This window comes from Zalophus californianus, chromosome 7 (assembly GCF_009762305.2).
Source record: "Zalophus californianus isolate mZalCal1 chromosome 7, mZalCal1.pri.v2, whole genome shotgun sequence".
NCBI classification, from domain to species: Eukaryota; Metazoa; Chordata; class Mammalia; order Carnivora; family Otariidae; genus Zalophus; species Zalophus californianus.
In genome coordinates, this window is record NC_045601.1 from 21,658,580 (window position 1) to 21,681,995 (window position 23,416).

At 40.3% G+C, this 23,416-nt stretch overlaps 1 protein-coding gene across 10 annotated transcripts in view; it reads right to left on the minus strand.

Moving 5' to 3' along the window:
- The window catches only part of UTRN (utrophin), a 500,526-nt gene that overhangs the window by 428,941 nt on the left and 48,169 nt on the right, over window positions 1-23,416 (minus strand). For 5 of the 10 annotated variants that reach the window (XM_027601869.2, XM_027601864.2, XM_027601861.2 and 2 more), the window contains exon 1: window positions 16,794-16,899. The exons of 4 other annotated variants lie outside the window; for them this stretch is intronic. In XM_027601869.2, coding sequence (XP_027457670.2) covers window positions 16,794-16,887 — 94 coding nt within the window. In that variant the 5' untranslated portion in view covers window positions 16,888-16,899. Of the gene's footprint in view, window positions 1-13,409; window positions 13,507-16,793; window positions 16,900-23,416 lie in introns of those variants that run through there. One more of the 10 variants, XM_027601865.2, reaches the window with a different exon arrangement.

The following is a 23,416-nucleotide window of genomic DNA, read 5'->3' on the forward strand; positions in this document are numbered from 1 at the left end:
AAAATAAGCATAAAAGATAGCTATTGAAGAGGCTATGTGTTATGTGCAGGAGACTCACTATTTTTAAATTTAAGTCCCGCTGTATTTTCATCAGTTATTATGCGTGACTCTTAAATGAAATACTGAAAACAATAAAATTCAAAGTGCCAAGTACCAAGAAACCTGATTCAAAACCCTATTTCAAATAGCAAAACAATACGATACAAAACTTAAAAATCAAGTTATTAACAAAGTAGTCATACCTACAACTAACTCTTTGCCACATTTCTTAGCACAACAAACTCATTCTGAACAACTTGGTCCACACACTAGGTCCTCAGCACACCTTTGTTTTAAAGTGTTTCTCCCTGTGTAAACTCAGGGTCTAGGTCATCTATTGTAAGGATCTGACACATCATTTGATCTACTTGACATCAATTTTTACACTGAATAAAGAATGGTGTTTCGTTGTTTTGTTTTTCTCTGCCTTGTTTCAAAAACTATCCAGGTGTTAATGCTGACCTTTTGACCATATCTTGGCAAAGTTTAATTTGAACAGGCAGTTTCTCATGACCTTCAAGTCTGTGTTCAACAATGAAATCACTTGGCTTTATATCCTACTCAGTTATTAATCACAAACAACAAAGGAAGAACTTTCACACAGAAAATGTGAAACTTATGCTGCCCAACATTCACTTCGGTTCACTCTGGGTCACATTCACCTGCAGCTAAAGTCATTGGAAACCACGTGATGACCCTGGCTTTTTTAGAAACTACATTCAATATTTTGCTGGCAAGGAAACAAAACAGCTATGTGACTTTAAGACAAGTGCTCCTGGAGGTTTGCAGTCTGAAGAGCAGGCACCAAAGGAAAGCAGCTGGATAATGGCACAGGCAAGAGGAGGGTGTGGAATGGGTCAGGGAGACAGGTGCCCATGTAACAGGCTGATCAATTACCCTCCTTGGGAGGGCTCTTTCAGGAAGTGCCTGAGAGAAATTTCTGCCTTAGCATGGGATACCCACATAGGACCTCGGCATTCTGACTCCACCCACATAAAATTCAGTTCTTATATTCTAGCCAAATTTGACTTTTTAGAAATCAGCTTGAATGATTTGATTTTTTTAAATTAACAAAACAGATAATTACAATTTTATTTATTTTACTAATTTTCTTTGTTTCCTATTAGTACTGCTATTAATTTGGTCTTTGTTTCTATTCTTTCAATTTGAGAAAGGAAGTAGCAGCATAATGACAGAAATCCCTGAAATCAACCAACCTGTGTCTCTAATTTTAAAGATTTATTTATTTATTTGAGAGAGAGAGAGTGCTCAAGCGAGCAGGAAGAGCAGAGAGAAAGAGAGAATCTCCAGCAGACACCCCGCTGAGTGTGGAGCCAGATCCACAGCTTGATTTCAGGACCCTGAGATCACGACCTGAGCCAAAATCGAAAGTCCAAGGCTCAACAGACTGAGCTACCCAGGTGCCCCACTATGCCTCTAATTTTAAAGAGGCTACTCTTAATGGTCTTGCAAAGCCCCTTTTAGCATCTCGAAATAGACCCATCAGGTCATCCCTCAACTCCTAAGTGATTTTCACTCAAACAGCCCTCTGGACTAAGCCTGCAATTGAAATAATGCCCTGCCTGCCAAACTAGCAGAGGTGCAAGCCAAAAAATTTCCCAAAGCCTTAATAAAATCTCAAAACCAAGGACAAAATTAGGAAAGCAACAGATGAGGATTCTTTTTTTCTTCCTAACATTAGTCAGTCCCTATGTGGAGAAAGCCACAAGCTGAAAAACCAGGCTTTCTGACACTCAGCGAGCCCGAGTCAGTCCAGGGTGCGAAGGAAGTGCACGGAAAGTCACATTAGGTAGGGACACTAAAAGCCGTCCTGCTGTGGCTTTAATCCCATCATGCCACCCAGCCACTCTCTCTTGAAACTCCCTGGGCAGGAGCATAACTAGACTATTTACTTGTCCAAGTTGTCTCTTGAGTCAGTGAAACTAAACTCATCTACTTTCTATAAAGCCAGGTCTTCCAAAGATTTCTATTCTCCTGGACTGATTTTTGCTCTTCTTCCGTCAAGGTCAAACAAAAGGGTCAAGATCAAAGGAAAAGTTGGCTAACATCTTAGATTCTCCCCAGAAGCAGAAACTGAGACAAGGATTCATATGTATAAGTACAACTGACCCTTGAACAACTTGAACTTGAGTGCTCAGGATGCCAACCCCCTGCACAGTCGAAAATCCGCATATAACTTTTGATACCCAAAAAACTTAACGAATAGCCTACTGTTGACTGGAAGCCTCACCAACACATCCTTTGTGTATGTATTATATACTGTATTCTTACAACAGAATAAGCTAGCAAAAAGAAAATGTTAAGAAAATCATAAGGAAGAGAAGATACATTTATAATATTGTACTGTATGTACTGGGGAAAAAATCTCCATAGAAGTGGATCCATGCAGGTCAAACCTGTATTGTTCAAGGTCAACTGCAGTTTATTTTGGAGGTGATCCCAAAAAACACTGGGTGGGGAATGAAGAAGTGAGACAGGAAAGGAAAAGTAACTAATAAAAGGTCATTTTCAAGCAAATTACCACTGAATCATAATCCAACTGGGAACTCAGAGAACCTCAGGGTAAAATGCTCATCTCAAAGGCAGCTCACTGAGATGCAAGACAGCAAGGGATTTATACTATAGCAGTCACTGGCTGTTGGCAGTTGAGAGCAGTCAGGCACTTCCGGAATGCCAACTCTGGGTGTGAGCTTTTCCAGCCAGAGAATGCCCTCAGGCAAAGAAATGCCAGGGACGGCAGCTGGAAGGCCCCAGGCACTGAAGTGCTAAAAGCCAGGGGTATGGGTGGGACCACCCACAGCAAGGATTAGGATTATTTCCAAAAGGGTTAACCAGAGGCAACCACATTAGTTAGAGGACACATCACAGAATACAAAGGTTGAGCTCTCCTCCACAAAATTATCCTTCAAAAAAGAGGATGCCACCTTAATTTTGAACCCTGAAAGTTCTATTATTATGGGACACTGTCAATTACCCTGTCTTAACCTGAAATCACAAAGGACTGTTTGGGTAAAACACAATAATCTGAAAGGACCTCACAACGTTCAACTTGGATGCCATTAAAGGTCAAGCAAAGAAATTTAACACAGACTTGGTTTTTGAGGGTATGACTTTTCAATCTCAAGTGGCAGATGGTAAAGCAACTCAAAAATGGCCGGGGGAGACGAGGGAAATCAACAAATCAACAAAAACCTCTACCAGAACCTTCAGATGGGGCAATACAAGTGAAGAAACAGGAATGCTCCTCTTGACTAGTTAATTACAGAAATTGAACATAAAACAATATGTGGAATTCACAACTGAATACTGGCTGGATCTCAAAGTTACTGACATATTTATATACAAGTGACGGCATTAAACTTAACAGTTAACACAGTCCTTCTAGAAAGCATTTAGTAATCAATGTCAGAAACCCTCGTCCCAGAAATTCTATTTCTAGGAACTTATCAGAAATAAGCAACCCAAACAAAGAATGATACCAACAACAATTATAGTAATGGCAAGTATTTACGCAGCACTCACTAGAGTCATGCCAGGCTGTTCTAAGTGTTTTATATTGGGAATTCTCAACTGGGAATGGTTTTGCCCCCTAGGAGACACTTGACAATGTTTGGAGACATTTTTGTTTATCAAAACTGGTGGATAGAGGCCAGGGAAGCTGTGGAACATCTACACTGTACAGGAGAGCTCCCAAAGCAAAGATTTATCTGCCCAAAATGGTAAGAGGTCTGTGTCTGAGAAACCCTGTTCTGTATCTAGTCACTTTTGTAATCCTTATGACAACCTTATGATATTTTTATTACCTCCACGTTACAGATCAATAAAGATCATTTTCACTCATCATTATCCATAATGTTGAAAAACTAGGAATAAACTAAATACCAAAAAACAGGGAGAGAGTTAAATTATAGAACGACCTAAGAGAAGCTGAAAAATACCTATGATATAATATAAAACTAAAATACCGGAATAAGAAATTAGGAGTATGATATAATTACAATTATTTTAAGGTATGAATATAGAGACTAAATGGGAAGATAAAACATTAAAGTTACTACTGTGTTAACGTGGTAGAAATAGGAATGAATTTTTTTCCTTTTTTCTAACATTCTTTGATACTACTCTGATTTTTAAAAGAAAAAACATTCACACTGGAGATAAGAAATTTGAAATTTTCTTTAAAGAATGATTTTTTATGAAATAAGGAATACCTTATTTTATTTTATTTTAAGATTTATTTTTTTATTTATTTATTTTTAAGATTTTGTTTATTTATTTGACAGACACATAGCGGGAGCAGGAACACAAGCAGGGGCAGAGGGAGAGGGAGAAGCAGGCTCCCCGCTGAGCAGGGAGCTCGATGCGGGGCTCGATCCCAGGACCCTGGGATCATGACCCGAGCTGAAGGCAGACGCTTAACGACTGAGCCACCCAGGCACCCCTTAAGATTTATTTTTAAGTAATCTCTACACACGACACGGAGCTCGATCTTATGACCCTGAGATCAAGAGCTGCATGCTCTATTGATTAGCCAGCCAGGCACCCCAGGAATACCTTATTTTAACAACACAACAGTTAACAAGCTAAGAAGACAGTTACTATCAAGAAATTAGAAAGAAGAATTTCCACAGAATAGCAACAAATGTCAGTGCTTTAAATTCTGAAGTTATAATACGACTGTATGTTCAAGTTAAGAATCAATAACCTAGATTTTATATCTACCACTCTTTCTTTCAGTTATTGCATGGCTTACTATCACCTAAAGAGAATGGACAAAAAGAATCAAACTTTAATCCAGCTAAATCTGATTCATTTTAGCAACTCTATTATATACAGTTATTTAGACTATTTTTAATGTATTAATAATTGTAGCAGTATTAGTAGTAGTAACATTATTGTTGTTGCCATTATTAGCAACAATGTATTGAATGCCTCCTACATAGGATTACTATGTAATCTAATCCCACAACATCCATAGGAGGTAAATGTTTTTATGATCCCCATTTTCCAGCAGATGTCAAAAACACTTAAAATGAAGCAACTTGGGGCGCCTGGTTGGCTCAGTCGTTAAGTGTCTGCCTTCGGCTCAGGTCACGATCCCAGGGTCCTGGGATCAAGCCCCGCATCGGGCTCCCTGCTGGGCGGGAAGCCTGCTTCTCCCTCTCCCGCTCCCCCTGCTTGTGTGCCCTCTCTCGCTGTGTCTCTCTCTGTCGAGTAAATAAATAAAATCTTTAAAAAAAAAAAAAATGAAGCAACTTATCCAGGGCTCACAGGGTTAGTAAATGGAAGTCCCTGGATTGAAATTCAAGGCAGTCTGACTCTAAAGCCCCAAGTGTGCTTGGGGACAAGGTGGGGGTGAGGGAAAGACAGCCTCTACCTAGCTTCCTCCACTCCATCAGCAACGGACTGATTATAGCTGATACATGGTTGTAAAACCTACCCCCTGAGGTATATTTACTAATTGTGCGGGCACACCTAATAATGATTTAACCGATCTTTTATCTCATATTTAGATTTTTTTAATTATTTTTTATAATAATCAATGGGTATTATTAACAAATAAATGTTTGTCAAAACTGCTGAGAGGATTCAAAGGGAAAAAAACAAGAAGGTTGTCAGAGTTTCCGCCAGAAGCCATGTGATCAATGATCCTAACATGGGGAGATTTCAGTTGATCCCCATGTCCCACTGGATATTCAGTTCTTATGGATTCGGGGTTAAAAAAATAAGCCTAGAGCCTGTCAATAGGAAAATGGATACCTCATATAAGTAGCAGGACTGTCTGAGTAAACAGCTTAGGCATCTGTTTCCAAGAATGCCGAAGAGGAACGGATAGGAAGGTTAACTATAAAATATTTGTAAATATTAAATTGATGGGCTTAAATGTCTCTAGTCTAGCCTACCCAGAGCATATATTATGAAATGAAGTCACTGAAAACAAAATGCTGTGATCTGCTGAGATCCTGGAAGCGCAGATTAACTGAACAAATAAAGAGGGATCAGGATACTAATAACATATCATCATAAGGCAATGAGGGGCATTTGTCATAAGCCAAAGTAACAGGCTCCTTCCCTGGCTGAGCCATTAATCAACTCAAAGCAGGCTACAGGGCGGTGGGAGGAGGCCCAGAGGAACATCTGGTCTCCAATTCCACACCTACGGGCTGTCCTCCCAGGCTCCGGTTTCAGGGCGCTGAGATGTCGGGAAGGAAGGCAGCAGATGAGAAAAATGGAAAACGTCCTCTCTGGAAGAGTCCCTGTGTATGTGCTCTGACAAACTGTGAGTAAATCTTATCAAAAGTAGAGCCTTGGGCGCCTGGGTGGCTCAGCTGGTTCAGCGACTGCCTTCGGCTCAGGTCATGATCCTGGAGTCCCGGGATTGAGTCCCGCATCGGGCTCCCTGCTCGGCGGGGAGTCTGCTTCTCCCTCCGACCCTCTTACCTCTCGTGCTCTCTATCTCTCATTCTCTCTCTCTCAAATAAATAAATAAAATCTTTAAAAAAAAAAAAAAGTAGAGCCTTATTCGTAATACATGTGGCGATTTTACTGGAGAAGAGAATCCTGATGTGTCTTAGCTGTATGTTTTTAAACGTATCAGAAATAAATAACTGAAATGAAGGAAGATATTAACAACAATCATAATGACAGCAAATATTTCCATAGCACTTACGAGAGCAGTAACAGGTGGCTCTAAATGCTATCAGGGGCTTTCGACTGGGAGTGATGTTGCGAGACACGTGGCAATGTAAAGAGACATTTTAGGGCATTTTAGACATTAGACATATTTACCAGCCATTGCCCCTTCTTATTAATTGACATCTATCTGATAGGCTTGGGCCGTCATTAAATATTTCAAATAGTAACTCTGCCTGAATATACTATAAATAGATAAAACAAATATCCTATTTAACAAAACCTGAGGTGTCAATAAATATTTCTTATTATTATGGAGTACTTCAGATATATTAAACAAATGTTAGCTTTTGAAAATAACTTCCACCTCTTCTAGACCCCAGAAGACCGACACCTGAAAAATCTGTTTCATAATCACAGAAATTGTACCTCTTGCTTTGTGAATATACCTGCAACTGGGATTGCAGGTAATAATTCAAACACGGGGTGCCTGGGTGACTCAGTCGATCTGCCTTTGGCTCAGGTCATGACGCCAGGGTCCTGGGATCAAGCCCCGCAGCGGGGTCCCTGCTCAACACGGGGTCTGCTTCTCCCTCTCCCTCTACCCCGCCCCGTTGCTCATGCCTGCTCACTCTCCCGCTCTTTCTCTTCCAAATAAATAAAATCTTAAAAAAAAATTCAAATGCAAAACCCTAACCTCAAGAAAGACTTGGTACCTGTGTTATAAACATTATTTCATCTCTTACTCTACAAACTTTTAACAGTAACTCTTATGGAGCCCTTTGATTAATGAAATGACTAATGAGTTAATGATAATAATGGATCAGTATTGGCCCATTAATTGTGACAGAGTGAATGTAACATAGTGACATAAGATGTCAATCAGGGAAGAAAGAAGAAACTGGGTGAGGGACGTATGGGAACTCTGCATACTTTCTGCTTTTACATCTCTATAAATGTAAAACTACCCTAAAATAAAAGTTTATTTCAAACAAGGTAAAAATAAAAATAATCACATACAGGGTATTTCTTGGGCAAGAAAATAAGAGAAGCTAGTTCTGGTCCATCCCTATTACATCTTCGGTTTCCCATTCTGTTTATTTATAAAACAATAAAGAAAAGTGGTCAAGAATCATTTGCGTGGCTCTGACTGTGCTGGATTCCACATGCACACCTGCTTTCCATACATTTCTGAATGGAATCCTATCTCATCCATTGAACAACAACAACAAAAGAAATATCTGAGCAACAAAAATGTGCCAAGAGCTGAGGCAGGCCTGAGGATTCAAAGACAAAGAAGCAGAAGGCCTGTCTTCAAGGTCATAGTCTAAAGTTGAGGTTCTCGAGCATGCACAGTGACCACTTCAAGAGATGAAAATGCAGGTTTCCAGGCCACACCCTACCAAGACAGACCATGCTTTCAAAAACGCTGGTCTATAAAACCTGTGGTAACTGCTGTGACAGATGAACACATCTAGGAATCACTGAATCTGATCCCAGGAGGGAAGCTGTGGGAGCAGAGGAGTGGGGCACCCAACCCATACCTGAAGGTCAGGAAAGAATTCCTGGAAAAGAAGTGAATTGTTGACCACTTAAGAGCAGAATAAACCTTGAGGTCACACCCTGCCCTAGAGCAGGGATGGCACAGAACCAAGAACATGTACAGTGCTTCTGAAAGTCACCGAACACTGGCCACAAAGTCCCAACCCCAGCAGCTAGAAAGCAGCAATGCACATGAGCCTAACTCGGGCTACTCCACGGCTGGAGAAAGGGGCTTTGTCTTAATTCAGTGGGGTCTGACAAAACACGCAAACAGTATTCTAGAGCCCAAACGGTTGCTGCAGCCCAGAAAACCATACTGTCTCCCCTCAACTGTGTAGCCATTTCACGGGAAAAGCTTTTTCACGTGTTAATGGTTTTTCACTTTCAGCCCTATTAGAGGTTGCAAAATCTATTGCCATATTGACCCAGGTTGCTTGGCTTTGAGGCTATTTTGCGCAGTTTTTTTTTTTTTTTTTGATCTTCTGTATAATCAGCACATCTCATTATTGTCATTCTGTTGATATTTAGCAGCACTCCAGCCTGCTGCTGGATCTTCTGATTTACTGCCCTAGATCTAGAAACTGAATACCTAAGTGTGAATTGAGAAAACAGTCACTAAAAGAGGGTCTGATGTGCTTCACAGATGTCCCTGCACTGCACGCTCCAAGAAAGAAATGTCAACTGTCACCTCTGTGCAGTATGCGGAGTATATGCAGTGGTCCTGGGCTACCAGTGAGGAGAATCATCAAGTTTAAAACCACTTAAAACACCCCAGCAATTACAACAGGACCCAGAAAACAGCAGATCTCTATAAATGTTCTTTAAATCTTTTATTTTGGGCTCCTTCTTTTTCTCACTTCTAGTTCTTAGATGTGTGGCTCACCTGAGGTTGACAGAAAAGTAAGCACTACTTGATTGAAGACTATAAGCAGATGGGAAATTTTAGAAAATTACAGAGAAATCAATACTGACACTCTTCCTAATACAAACCCACTACAGTAAGAACTGTTCATCATGAAACACCAGGCACATATTATTTACTGAAGACTTCCAAGTTATGGGAAGTAAATGCCAATTCTTTATTTCAGTAACCAAGAGGTAGATATACCTTCAACACCATTTATTTTTATTTAGATTTTATTACTCTGAGAAATTTTGCAGCATGTGGCCCAGCAACAAATTCAGTGAATACACAGAACACAATCTCAAAGACTTTTTTTTTTAATAGTGCACAGTTCATTTAGCCACAAAGTAACTTCTCATCACAAAACATAAGATTCTCCTTGTAACAGCCTAAGAAATAAGTAGGAAGGAGGTGGGTAGATAAGAAGGATCCAGTGGGGCTTGAGAACTGTTTTCTCAACCTACTTGCAAAATACCCAGAACCTCCCAGTTTAAAATCCATCACTATGAAATCCACCATGATTTTTTAAATTCATATGAGCAAAGATAGAACAGAACAATTGTTTTAAAGAATTTGCATGGGCAGAGATCAAATATATAAGTATTTTCATTTCATGATGTCTTTCTCCTCTATTCCCAAATGTCCCATAAATCACATACACACAAACTATGCTTTTCCTTTCTTTTCCTGCTGTAACACTAGTTATTCAGAGTTAGCCATTAAATATTTATTAAAAACTAAACAGTTCTCAGAGCAATGCCAGATACCAGATTGCATGGGTGGGTTGGAGCTATCTAGAGTTTTAGAAAGTGAATCTGCTGGGGAAATGAATTTCTTCTGTCAAACACAATCCAGGAGCTACTAACACCAGAGAAGGAGTTACTGTGTAAGCGGTAAAGCGAAGCTAAAGGCACAGAATTCAGGAACAGAACAAGAAAACAGGCCAGGTCAAAGCCAGGAGACTCACTCTGGCAGCAGGTTCCTAGCTAGGGGCTTGGGCCAGGAGAAAAGGGTCAGGGTTGGTGTGACAGGAGGAGCTACCTCTCAGAGGGCGAGGATTGCTATCTGAGGAGGCATTTTCACTGATGATATGCAAGTGACCTGGAAGAATTTGTACAAGATGCCTATCTTACAGCCTCTGTGCATTCCAGCCTCTCACAGTATCTGGATCAACGGCATTAAACTGAAATCTATCATGTTTCCAGACCACTATGACAGTTCTCCTCTATTTGGAGAAATAGTCCTCTCCACAGACTAAATAAAGCTTTTTCATACAAGGTACCAAAAGGCAAATAGGTCATGCAGCACAGAATCATATGGGAGGCTATGTGCCCTTTTCCTTTGCTTGCCTTGCTTGCTTGCAAACAATCAAAACCTTTCTGAACAAATGAAAGTGAACTTTGAAACCAGCAACACATTTCGGGCACCTTGCCACAAAGATATTCTCCAAGCAACTGCAGGCCATTTGTTGTCATGTATTTCTATATTTCTTGCCACGTACTGGATCTGCGGTTAAGTGAGTCCAGCATAGGATTACTGCCTTCCTTGATGCTATGATGTGAAAAATCACTAACAGATCCAGATCGAAGGATGAGGACACTGGTCAATTTTCGGTATGATGATGCATACGGGACCTCATTTAAACTCATGTCCTATCTTTATGTAAGCTGTATTCATTTTTCCTGGATTAACTTGAAAGGCCCTACTAACAAAAACATCCACCATTTACTATAATCCTTCCTGCAAGTTGCCAAGTAATGTGCAAGGGATTTTACACAGATATACCTTTAAAGACTCACAACAGTCCCATTATCACCATTTTGCAAGTGAGGAAACAGACCCAGGATGCAGGATGGCTGGGATTCAACTGTAAGTCCAACTCCACAGCCTCTTCCCACAAAGTGTATCATGCTCCACAAATTACATGGAAAAATGAGCATTCTATAGATACCCCTGGGATTTACCATCCCTAGGAAAGTAATGTATTGGTATAAGAAAATGTAATAAAATCGTGAGGGCACCTAAGAATCACCAGTCGCAGCACAGTCTGGGATGATGCTGACAGCTATCACACTAGAGAAGAGAAAGAGAAAGAATTTAAATCCAAAGACTCAAACTTCTATCCCAGAGAACCAGAAATCACTTCTGTCTTTTAAGTTGGAAGTTAACCATCTTCAAACTCAAAAGAAATTTAAGTAAGTCATTCAAAATCTGCCATTTTGTAAGAATTTCCTTCAGAATCAGTAGTAGTTTAAAAAAAGTCAAATCCAAAAAACAGGAAAAGAAGGGTGGATGGGTGGATGCAATGCAGGAAAAGGCAATTCATTGAAGAATTTGTCCAAAGAGCCATTAAACAAATGCAGGGAAGTTCAATTACAACAAAAAAAGGGATGCAACCTTCGGGCACCTGGGTTGCTCAGTCGGTTGAGCATCAGACTCTTGATTTCAGCTCAGGTCATGAAATCGAGCCCCACATGGGGCTCCATGCTGAGCATGAGGCCTGCTTAAGATTCTCTCTCTCCCTCTGCCCCTCCCCCCCACTCTCACTCATGGGCACATGCATGCTCTCCCACTCCCTCAAAAAAAAACAAATGCAAATTCAAACATTTATATGGTACTTTTCATCTCTCTACACTTCTTGGACAGCAACTTAACAGTATACACTTATCTGCCCCCAGCAATTACCCAAATGAACTAAGATATATGTACACATTTCATTATTTCTAACAATTTTTTTTAATGGGATGCTACTAATGCTGGATGGTTCTGACTTTGATTCAAAATGAAAAACCACGCTGCTGTGGGAACTTAGCTATAAAGCTGCACATTTGTATATTCATAGGAAAAGGTGTGGCAGGACAAACAAAACTATTAACAATGGCTATGGAGGGGGAGAAGGAATGACAATTTTCTACTCTGTGTAATGTTTATTCTACACTGAATTTTTTCTAGAAAGAAGCTGATTGCTTAAGGTTGTTTTTTTTTTAAGGTGCTTAAATACATTATTAAAAATTACATTTGGGATTGAAAATGTCTTACAGTAAAATACCTCTCTAACTTGACAGCCACCCTCAGAGGGAGCCCACACTTACTTTTGCCCAGCTCACAATCCAAATTTCAATCTTCTGCTTCAGACAGAAAGTTTGACCTGTGTTCCTTTAGTCCTAGACTAAAATTTCACTTTGACACAATGGTAAAACTAGGCTATGACTCATCTTCCTCCGCAAAACAATGAAAGTTCTAGTTCACCGGGAAATAAACTACTTGAGTTGCCAGTTCACTGAACTGTTCAAATCAAAATATTGGGGCAGGATCGAGCAAGTCACTGCACCCAGATCCTATCTAGTGCTCCTAACAGTCCTTGCTCCTACCAGTCTTTTCGCTGGCCCTCCAATCAAATCTGGGATTTGCAAAAGGTTAGGATAGGAAGCACCTGATGCCCTCAAAATAAGGGTCAAAGAACCAAAATGTAACATGAAACAGATCCAGGACCCATGTCATGAGCATGCCTTTCAAGTTAGGCCAAGGGAAAACACAACGAAAATGATGGCAGGGTGAACAGCTTCAGCCTAAATATATTTTAAGCACCATAATGAACATAATATTTGTTTTCCTATTCCTAGACTCTGGGTACTAGGCAAAGCCTATTATCAACTGACTAGATTTTGATAATTTTTATAGAACTTATTCTTTTTATTTACCTTGAATGTTACTATAGTTTGCAAGGTGCTTTAAAATGCCCCCTGGGGAATCTGAATGGTTTGGAGACCTAGCTCTGAGGTTCAGTGACTTACACAGTCAATCATAGGGGGAACGGAGACCCAGGTCCATACCTTGAGTGGTTTGTTCAGTACCATATTAGTCAGACATCTCATTTTGCCCCCAAATTCTTTTGTTTCAAACAAGTCACTCTGTCCACCCTTCTTCTCCCAATTTAACAATTTTCTCTCTCACCTCCGCAAATTATATTCCACCTGGTCTTCCTAACCACCAATGCATTTTCTTTACAAACATTAAGATCAGCTAAAAACTCACAAGCCCTGAGAAATTTTCCCAGACAAACTTCCCTACACTTTGATGCAGTCAGCTGGCAGGTCAAGCCCTTAATATCTGGCAAAGATCAGCACACTCCTTCCTTTCAAACTAATCTTTACACAGGTCCTTCCAGAGAACCTCCTGATAGCGCCCCCCCCCCCACCAGCCCCACCTCCACGTTCACACAGACACCTCAGTCCCTGACGAAATTCTTATTCCAAAGTTCTCAACCTGCCTTGCTTCATGAAGACACTGCCACCTGGGAGGCTTGTCTCTTGAGAAGGCTGCTCAATGTGCCCCAAGGTTAGCCGGTCCTCCTCTGATCTCTTCCAGGAGCTTCTTCCCAGATGACAGCTGATATTCAGAGAAGCCACAGTCTAATACAACATACTCTTCTACATCATCACCAACTGGAAACGAAGAGATCCAACCCTCTTCCAGCCTTCCTGTTGCTCAGAGGAATTGATTCATTCATTTCCACAAGCAGATACTAAGCCTTTCCTGTATGCCAGGCACACAGTTGGGTGCGGGGTACAATGGTGACAAAGTTTCCTTCTTGCCCTCCTCAGGGAGCTCTCAGTCTCCTAGGGAACAAATAACATTCCCTTGTGCTTCTCCACCTTGAATCTACAGTAGAATCACTCAGAGAGTTTTTGAAAAGCTACAAAGTCAGGGCCTCCATCTGCTTAAATCAGAGTCTCCGGCTGTGGGGCTTCAAAACTGGTGATTCTAACATGGAGCCAAGGTTGAGGATATTTTAACCAACCCATCTCAAAAGGAAATGGCTGACATAGAGTCCTGTCAGCCACCAAGCAAGCAGGAAGGATGGTAAGATAAGCTGGGCCTCCCAGAAGTGGCTTCCTGAGCAGGGCAATTTCTAGACATAAATCGTCTGTGCATTAGTAGATGCCTACAAGTCCTAGAATGGCACCAAATAATTTTTTTTCACATTTTCAAGACTGTTTTTTAACTTTGGTCTCCCTCAATTAGATTATTTTTAACATTTGATCATTTGTACACAGACATCAAGATTAAGGAAAGGAAAGGAATTAGGTCATAAAAGCTTTGGGTTAATATTATAAAATAAGAATATTCCATATCAAAGAAAGATATAATAAATACATAGATGGATGGATAGACGGGTAGATAGATAGACAGATAGATAGACAGATATAGAGATTCAGATTTCAACTTACTCAGTTTTCCCTGTTGTAGCTCAGTGGGTGGCTGGGAGGCAAATACACTGGGTTCCCCATTCCAGATCACACCATAGAGCAAAGGATCAGCAATTTCAAAAATAACACTGAATGGCTTATTTTGAGCTAATATGTATCTAAAATTCACTCCATTTTATACCTTGTTTTTTATTATTTCCTTTAAATTCTGCAATGGTCATTTGCATATCAACTCTTTATTGTCAAAAGTTTAATGCAAAACACTTGTGGTTTCATTCTTTCTACCTACTTGAGGTTTGTAACTAAAAGATTCATCCAAAAAAAAAAAAAAAAAGATTCATCACAAAGTTTAATCTATTATGGAGACTGCTCTGAAAACCAAAAAAGGCCATGTGTTGCAATGAAATATAACATCCATTAAAAATGTATTTTTTTGTATCTTTATTTCTTACAAGATCACTAGAGATCTACCCAGCAAATACAAAAAATATTCAGTTTACCAAAAACCAATGAGAAGAGAGTCTAGGGTTTGTGGAATTTGAAATCAAGTACACATTTGGTTTGCTATTTTTATTAAAAGAACATGTCCTGAATTTTTTTTTTTTTCTAATGCTTTCAATTCCCCTAAAGCCTTTGGGCTGGTCAGAGGGCAGGAGAGAATGCTATCTAAATGGACCAGAATTCATATTTAAAGCTACAGTCTACTCATTTTAAAATGTGCTTACTTATTAAAGATTTGTTTGTATTTTTCTCCTGTCTTTTGATTTCACCACCATAGTCACTTGAGGCTCTTTGTAGCAAGATAGTAACACAAACACAAGCGGACTGTGGAGACTATAAAAGCCAGAGAAAGAAGATTAAATCAGAGTCCAGAGATCTTTGAAAAGCCATGATGCCACAATACTTTCATATGCATGGGATTTTTTTTAATTTTTTTATTTATTTATTTGACACAGAGAGAACAAAAGAGAGAGAGAGATGGCAAGCACAAGCAGGGGGAACGGCAGACAGCGGAGAAGCAGCCTCCCCGCTGAGCAAGGAGCCCGATGTGGGGCTCGATCCCAGGACCCTGGGATCATGACCTGAGCCGAAGGCAGCTGCTTAACTGACTGAGCCACCCAGGCGTCCCAATGCATGGGATTTTAATTCTGGTCCCTGAACTGTATTTTAATTTTCAGTTGAGAGCATACTGTTCTTTAAATAAGAGAGAAAAGTAATAGCCAAAGAAGTGAGTTATAGCCCACTGATCTCCTATTACACTTGACCAAGAAACCAAACTGACTAAGGAAATAGGGACTGCTCCAACTATTTTAGTTTAAATGTGCTCCACAGAGAACGTGCCTACCAGCACTGACCACCTCATTCACATGGAGTTAGGAAGGAAAACAGTAAGAGGTAAAGAGTAATTCCAAAGGGAAGAAACACATACTGCAAAAGTTCTAACCAGCCTGAAAGTTTTCCCACAGAGACAACATTCAAGCATGAATGTAAGGTCAAACAATACCCATCACTTGGGTTGTTGTTTTTTTTTTCCCTTAAAAAGCTTCTACGACCAGTACACAAATATATACATTAAACAAGATACGTACATCTGACCTGATCAGAAAATCTATATCACCCTGGAAATAAACCCCGGTGAGAAACGTACATGACCACATCCACTGTGAAGTTCTGCATCTCTGTTCCTCCTCGACAGCATGGTACTAATACGAAAACCCCTTCATTTCCAGCCCCCCCAAAGTACAAATGTCCTCTTCACCCCTATCAGTTCTACACTATATATATTTTTTAAATGTTTTATTTATTTATTCATGAGAGTCAGAGAGAGAGAGAGGCAGAGGCAGAGGGAGAAGTAGGCTCCCCGCCGAGCAGGGAGACCGATGCGGGACTTGATCCCAGGACCCTGGGACCACTACCTGGGTCGAAGGCAGACGCTTAACCATCTGAGCCACCCAGGTGCCCCTCTACACTATATATTTTAAAAAAGGTAAAACATCTTTTTAGCCAGTACAATAAATCAGGTACACCATGGGATGAGCTCTGTCTCACTGTCCACTGGCAAAGAGGAAACTTTATATGACAATAAATAGTCAAACCACAAAATAAGCTACTTTGAAAATACAGGGAGATAAACTGAAGCACATTTGTGACAACGGATTTATGGACCCTTGAGTGCTTCTTCCAAAGAAGCCAATGACTGGCAAACTGTCACATTCTGAAGAGAAGGATGAAGCAGACAGCGTTGGTCTCTACTCTTTGTGGAGTCTAGACAGATGTGGCGTCAGGAAGCACAAACTGGTATGTTCCCCTCACCAGCCAGGCCCTGCCTTCGGCGGTTCTGTTAACAAATCAGGTTCAGTAAATGACTAAGAGAGCCCTGTCTTTGCTGTCGTCCCCTTTTCAAAACCTCCCAGGGTGGGAGTCATGCAAGTTGACACACTTACCTGATAAGTGCTTGCAGGCCTGGAGAGCTCCTCGCCCTGGCAAGTCAAGTCTGCACTTTTTCCAACGAAATGGGGTAGCTGCTGGGCCGCTCATCACCTACAGTGGCTTAAATGACGAGGAAAAAGATGCAGAGGAAGTGGAACACAAAAGCAGCCTGCGAACTGCACACTGGGATGTCCTGTTTTGGGGTGGCGTTTATTTTTCCCATGAGAGGATCTGACTAAAGCTAACCCAGCCTCCTCTACACACCAGACAGTTAGTTACATTTAGCAGTCAGTGAAAACTCCTTAGGTCATTTTCACTATTGTCGTTGTTGTGTTTTTGTGTTGTTTTTTTTTTTTCTCTTTAATTGTCACAACTCAGGGCTTTTGAATGTTTCTAATCTACTACAAAGAGATTATAACTTTGCTTCCTGTTTTGACAGTGTTGGCTGGTAAAGGACACCTCCACCCACCTCCCAACCCACTATGTATATAAATAGAGGCATTTGGGCCCCGGGTGCACAACTGGGCTGAAGAGTTTGGGTACATATTAACTATACTTCAAAGAATAAATTGGACTTGTTATTTTACTTTAATATGCATATATACCTTGGAGAAATGAAATTCACAATTCTGCTTAATTCCTTACATGTTACTATTATGGAAAAAAATAAGCTTCACCACACAGAGTTATAAAATAAGAAGTAAAACTTTTGACTCATATTTTCCAGGCTCTGTGATTCTGTGTATGTGAGGTCCTCTCTTGCTCTTCACGTTACCCATGCACAACAAGCAAGGAAAATCAGTCCCCATAATGCCACTCCCTCTTCTTTTTCTATTCTTTTTTCTCTCCTGCTTTGAAATAGAAACTTTTCAGTTATAAGCAAAAATTTTCATATTTCATAGAATATGTACCCATGCCAGGATACACAGGGGCTTAAGGTAAAAGCCATCTCTGTCCCTGCTACTGGCTAAGGTATGATTGAGAGAATTTGCCAAGACTTGCCCCACTCTCCTCCTCCTTATCTCTGTGTGTTTCCTAGATTAGAAGCTGTAGGACTCCGGCAAAATACTTTCTAATACAATCTCCAAATTTGTAAAATGGGAGCAGCGGCCCCACCTGTTTCCTCGGATTGTTGCGAGGAGCAAGCAGCCAAAAGCACAGTGCCATCAATTATGTCACATGGTCAAAGCCCAATTCTTTTTTATTTTTTTACAAAGATTTTGTTTATTTATTTGAGAGAGAGAGAGCACAAGCGGGGCAGCCAGAAGGAGAAGTAGACTCCCCACTGAGCAGGGAGCATGACGCGGGTCTGATCCCAGGACCCTGAGATCATGACCTGAGCCAAAGGCAGACGCTTAACCAACTGAGCCACCCAGGCGTCCCCAATTCTTTTTTTGTAAGAGCTTTATTCACATATAATTCACACAGTATGTAATTAACCCATTTTAAAGTGTAGAATTCAAGGATTATTAGTATATTCACAGAGTTATATGCATCCATTACTACAATCAATTTCAGGACACTTTCATCACTCCAAAACACAATCTCTCTCTGTTTTCTCCCCACCGGCCAGCCCTAGACAACCATGAAAATCTACTTGTAGGTCGCTATAGGCTTGCCTTTTCTGAACATTTCATATAAATAGAATCATAGCATATGTGGTCTTTTGTGACAGGCTTCTTTAACTTAGTATAATGTTTTCAAAGTTCATCCATGTTGTAGCATGTATCAGTACTTCACTTCTCTTTATGGTTGAATAATAGCCCATTGTATAAACACCCCACATTTTATTTATTCACTCATCAGCTGATGGACATGTGCGTTGTATTTAACCTTTGGCAAATACAAATAATGCTGCTATAAGCATTCATGAACAAGTTTTTATGTTGACGTGTTTCCATTTCTCTATATGACTGCTGGGTCATACAGTAACTCCATGGTTAACCTTTGGAAGAACCATCAGACAGTTTTCCAAAGTGACAGCACCACCTTACATTCCCACCAGCAGTGTATAAAAGTTCCAATTTACCCACATATTCACCAACACTTATTATTAGCTGCCTTTTTAATTACAGCCATCCAGTCGGTATGAACTGACATCTCATTGTGGTTTGATATGCATTTCCCTGGTGGTTTTATCAAAGCCTAATTTTATCAGTGGCCCAAAAATGTCTCCATTCCTGTAGGCAGGACTCAATACTCAAAATACGGAACAACCAGTAAGGCATGGGGACCACTTAATCAAAATGGATACTGGCTAGGGTGCTGAAACAAGACCTTAAAGGTGTCTGGCTTTAACAGTGGCTATTTTCCAACAGGTATGAAAAAATTTCAACTGATATAGCTGTATAGGTTCATGCCAGCTAAATAAGTACTGACCTTTGAATCATATCTCCAGTAAGAGGCTATTAAAGCAGCTAGACCTTCCCCAAAGGGCTCCTTAAGAAAACTCAGAAGATGAAATTCTCAATGTAAATATGATATTTCAATCATTTACAAATCATTCCTTTCCTTCTGTCTTTCTATATATGTCTTCCTCTTAAATACGAATAGGTTTAGGAGTGCCTGGGTAGCTCAGTTGGTTAAGCGTCCAACTCTTGGTTTTGGCTCAGGTCATGATCTCAGGGTCGTGAGATCGAGCCCCATGTGGGGCTCCTCGCTCAGCAGGGAGTCTGCTGGTGAGTCTCTCTCTCCCTCTTCCTCTGACCCCCCCCAACTCACGCACTCTCTCTCTCTCTAAAATAAAATAAATAAAATCTAAAAAAAATAAAATAGGCTCAACTAAAGCAGCCTCTGAACAGCCATAATTATTTATAGGAAGAAATTTTAGACCACATGTGACTTAAGATTGAGAATCTCACAAATTTTGAAGGTAGCCAAGAGGAACAAGTCAGGATCTAGATACCAGCAGTATTTTCCCCTTACCTCTTAAAAATGTGATATTGGTTGAGAAGATATATGCACCCCTAAGTTTATCACAGCATTATTTACAATAGCCAAATATGAAGCAATCTAAGCGTCCCTCGATAATTGAATGGATAAAGAAGCTGTGGCATGCATACACACACACACACACACACACACACACACACACACACACACAATGGAATATTACTCAGTCATAAAAAAGAATGAAATCTGTTATCCACAACAACACAGATGGACCTACAAGGTATTATGCTAAATGAAATAAACCAGAGAAGGATAAATTCCATATGATTTCATTCATACTTGGAGTCTAAGAAACCAACCAAACAAACAAACAGACTCATAAATAGAGAACAAACGTGTGACTGCCAGAGGGGAGTGGGTGGGGTTGTGGGCAAAACAGGTCAAGGGGATTAAGAAGTATAAACTTCCAGATATAAAATAAATAAGTCACAGGAATGAAAAGTACAGCACAGGGAATACAGTCAATAACAGTGTAATAACTTTGTATGGTGACTGATGGTAACTATACTTACCAACAGTAAGCACGGTGTAACATACACAATTGTCTAATCACTATGTTCTGCACCTGAAACTAATGTAACATTGTGTGTCATCCATACTTCAAGTAAAAAAGAAATGTGATATAGGGAGGATAGTAATTATTCTAATTCAAAGGGATTATCCAATCTAATTCAAAGAATTATCTAATTTTAAATTCAAAGAGATTATCAGTTTTTTTCTAAAGCAAAGGGATTATCTAATCTAATTCAGAGGAATTATAGTTTTCTTCAGACTTTATGGTATTTGAACAAATTCATGTACAATGATATGAATTATCTCTTTCCTAATACATCCGATTTTAGGATTTTCATTCTCTTGACCCCTAAAAAAAGAAAAATAAACAGAATAAAGCCTACATAAAATATGACAAAGAAAATACAAAAATGCCATAAGCTTTAAAAAATAATTTTTTCTTTATTTTCCAATATAAGACCTCAAGCCTTACATGTATTAATAATATGATTCATCCCTCTCCTAAGAAATTTTCCATGTCCCAAGGCTGCACTATGTAATCCATTGTTTTAGTTATTTCTTGGCATACAGCTAACTATGAAACTGGCCGCTGAACTTTCCTATGTCAAATAGAACTTTCCACTGTGGGAAATTTCTAAAACATTCATATTAAGCTAAGTGGAAATGTCATCATAGCTCAGGAGCAAATATGGTCTGTGTCAACCAGTACGACTTCTAAAGTAGATTCTATGCAGGAAAAGCAAACCACTGATCAAACACAAGCACAAAGGTTTTATCAGAGTTGCTATAAAAACTTCATGGTGAAGAAGATCAGAAGCAACCATCAGCTTATCAAAGGTATCTGAAAGTTCTTCTAAAAAGATCTAATAGGAGGGCACTTTTTAAAATTGTTTTGTAATGTCAGAACCCACTCCATCCACAGACCCCTTCTGCTAGATTACACTTTGACCTCATTTCTAGTTCTTGGGAAATCAAGAGACCATTTATGCTGCAAGTATCTGTCTAGGGGATGCACTTTCTTATTCAATCTGGTGTTGACAGCAATAATCAAATTTGGTACATACCACTAGCTCTATTATAGCGCAACAGCAACTGGCTGTCAGCCTAGGTCCACTGTTTCATCAAAAAGGAAAGACAGCATTGGACTGGAGAGAGAATCACAGAGTGAATCAGCTGAAACTACAGGCGGTGGTATAGAAGTCAGATAGCCCCTGGGAGACACTAAGCTCGCTCCACTGGGGAGGCACAAGCCCAGGAGCTTCAGCAGCGTCAGGCACCGGTCAGGCACCAGCGAGCCGACCTTGCTGTGGAACGCACGCATTTTCTTCATCCTTTCTGTTATCCACAAACCATCTTGGCTTTGAACATCTCGTTGTAACTGTTGGTCCTAACTAATGAACCTACATGTAACCTTGCACGGCAGCAGACAAAAACTGGAGACAAACCACACCCTCCACCACCAGGGAGGCCAAGTGCAAGCGAAATGCTGGAGTTAATTAAGGCCCTTCCTGCAAACTCTCTAGACAATACTGGCTTCACTTTGTAATTCTTCTACGCACACTTAGGCTGGAATCAAACATTTTTCTCAGATCACAAAATGCTAAATTAATCTTCTTATGATAAAAACAAGGTCAGCTTTAAAAATAATTGGAGAGGGAGGGGTGATGTGACTTTGAAATTTTACTGGAAGGGCGCCTGGGTGGCTCAGTCGTTAAGCGTCTGCCTTCGGCTCAGGTCGTGATCCCAGGGTCCTGGGATCGAGCCCCGCATCGGGCTCCCTGCTCGGCGGGAAGCCTGCTTCTCCCTCTCCCACTCCCCCTGCTTGTGTGCCCTCTCTCGCTGTGTCTCTCTCTGTCAAATACATAAATAAAATCTTTAAAAAGAAAATTTTACTGGACTTGCTGTTACAGACTTTGAATCTCCAAGAAAACTATGCTCCAGCTAATAAATGTTCTCTACTTAAAAGCAGCATGGATGAGGATGCCATGTCCTGGTAGGACAAGCAATTTATTTTCTCCTATTTTTAGAACTTGAAATAATTTCAGATTCACCAAAAAAAGGTGTAAAAATAGTACCCAGAGTTCTCATATTCCCCTCACCTAGCATCCCCAAATGTTACCATATTACATAACCAGAGTATGACTGTCAAACCAGACAATTAGCACTGATGCAACACTATAAATTACTCCTCGGGGCATGTCCAAATTTCTCCACTTGTCGTCTTTTCCTAGGGATTTGTGATTCAGTCCAAGACCCTGCACACAAGCAACACTTCAAAAATCCAGGATATGTCCTTTTCAATAAATCATGCAATGCAGTACCTCATGAACATTTCTGATTCCCTCCAAAAGTTCTGTTTCTTCTCATGCTAATGAGGAGGTGTCATTGTTAATCATGGAGTCTTTTAGGCTAGGAATGTTCTTTTCCTCCACAAGTCTCTTCATATTTACTCTGTCAGTCTTATCAACTTTACCGTGTAAACATAGGTCAAAATAGAGCTTCACAATCCCTTTCCAAAACCCTTGAACCAGTTGTTTTGCCGAATTAGAACTTTCCCCACTTGAGCAAAGTTAATAGAGCACAGAGGGCATATGTTAAATTAAAACAAAAGAAAACAGGGGCACCAGGGTGGCTCAGTGGTTAAGCTTCTGCCTTCGGCTCAGGTCATGATCCCAGGGTCCTGGGATGGAGCCGCGCATCGGGCTCCCTGCTCCGTGGGAAGCCTGCTTCTCCCCCTCCCACTCCCCCTGCTTGTGTTCCCTCTCTGTGTCTCTCTCTGTCAAATAAATAAATAAAATCTTTAAAAAAAAATAAAAAAAACAAACAGCAAGATCCAGAGCAATTTCCCCTAAGCAAACGCATTAATAGTTCTGCAACAAATATGTGTGTGTCGTGAATGGTAAGTGAGATAAGTAGAGCTTTTTTTTAAAAGCATCCTAGCAATTCAAGTCAGATTTCACCAACAAATGAATTCAGTTCAAGCTCAGGTTTACTGTCAAACTAAGTACAAAGAAAGTACCTTTTGGTGTTCAGAGTTCTTTTAAACCACTGTCACTGCAGATGAGGGATGGTGGAACTGCCTATGAAATCCATGGTCTTGTCCATCTCCCGCCTACCTCAACCACATCCTCTCTCACTCCGTCTCCCGACGAAGCCACCTGCAGTGTCCCCT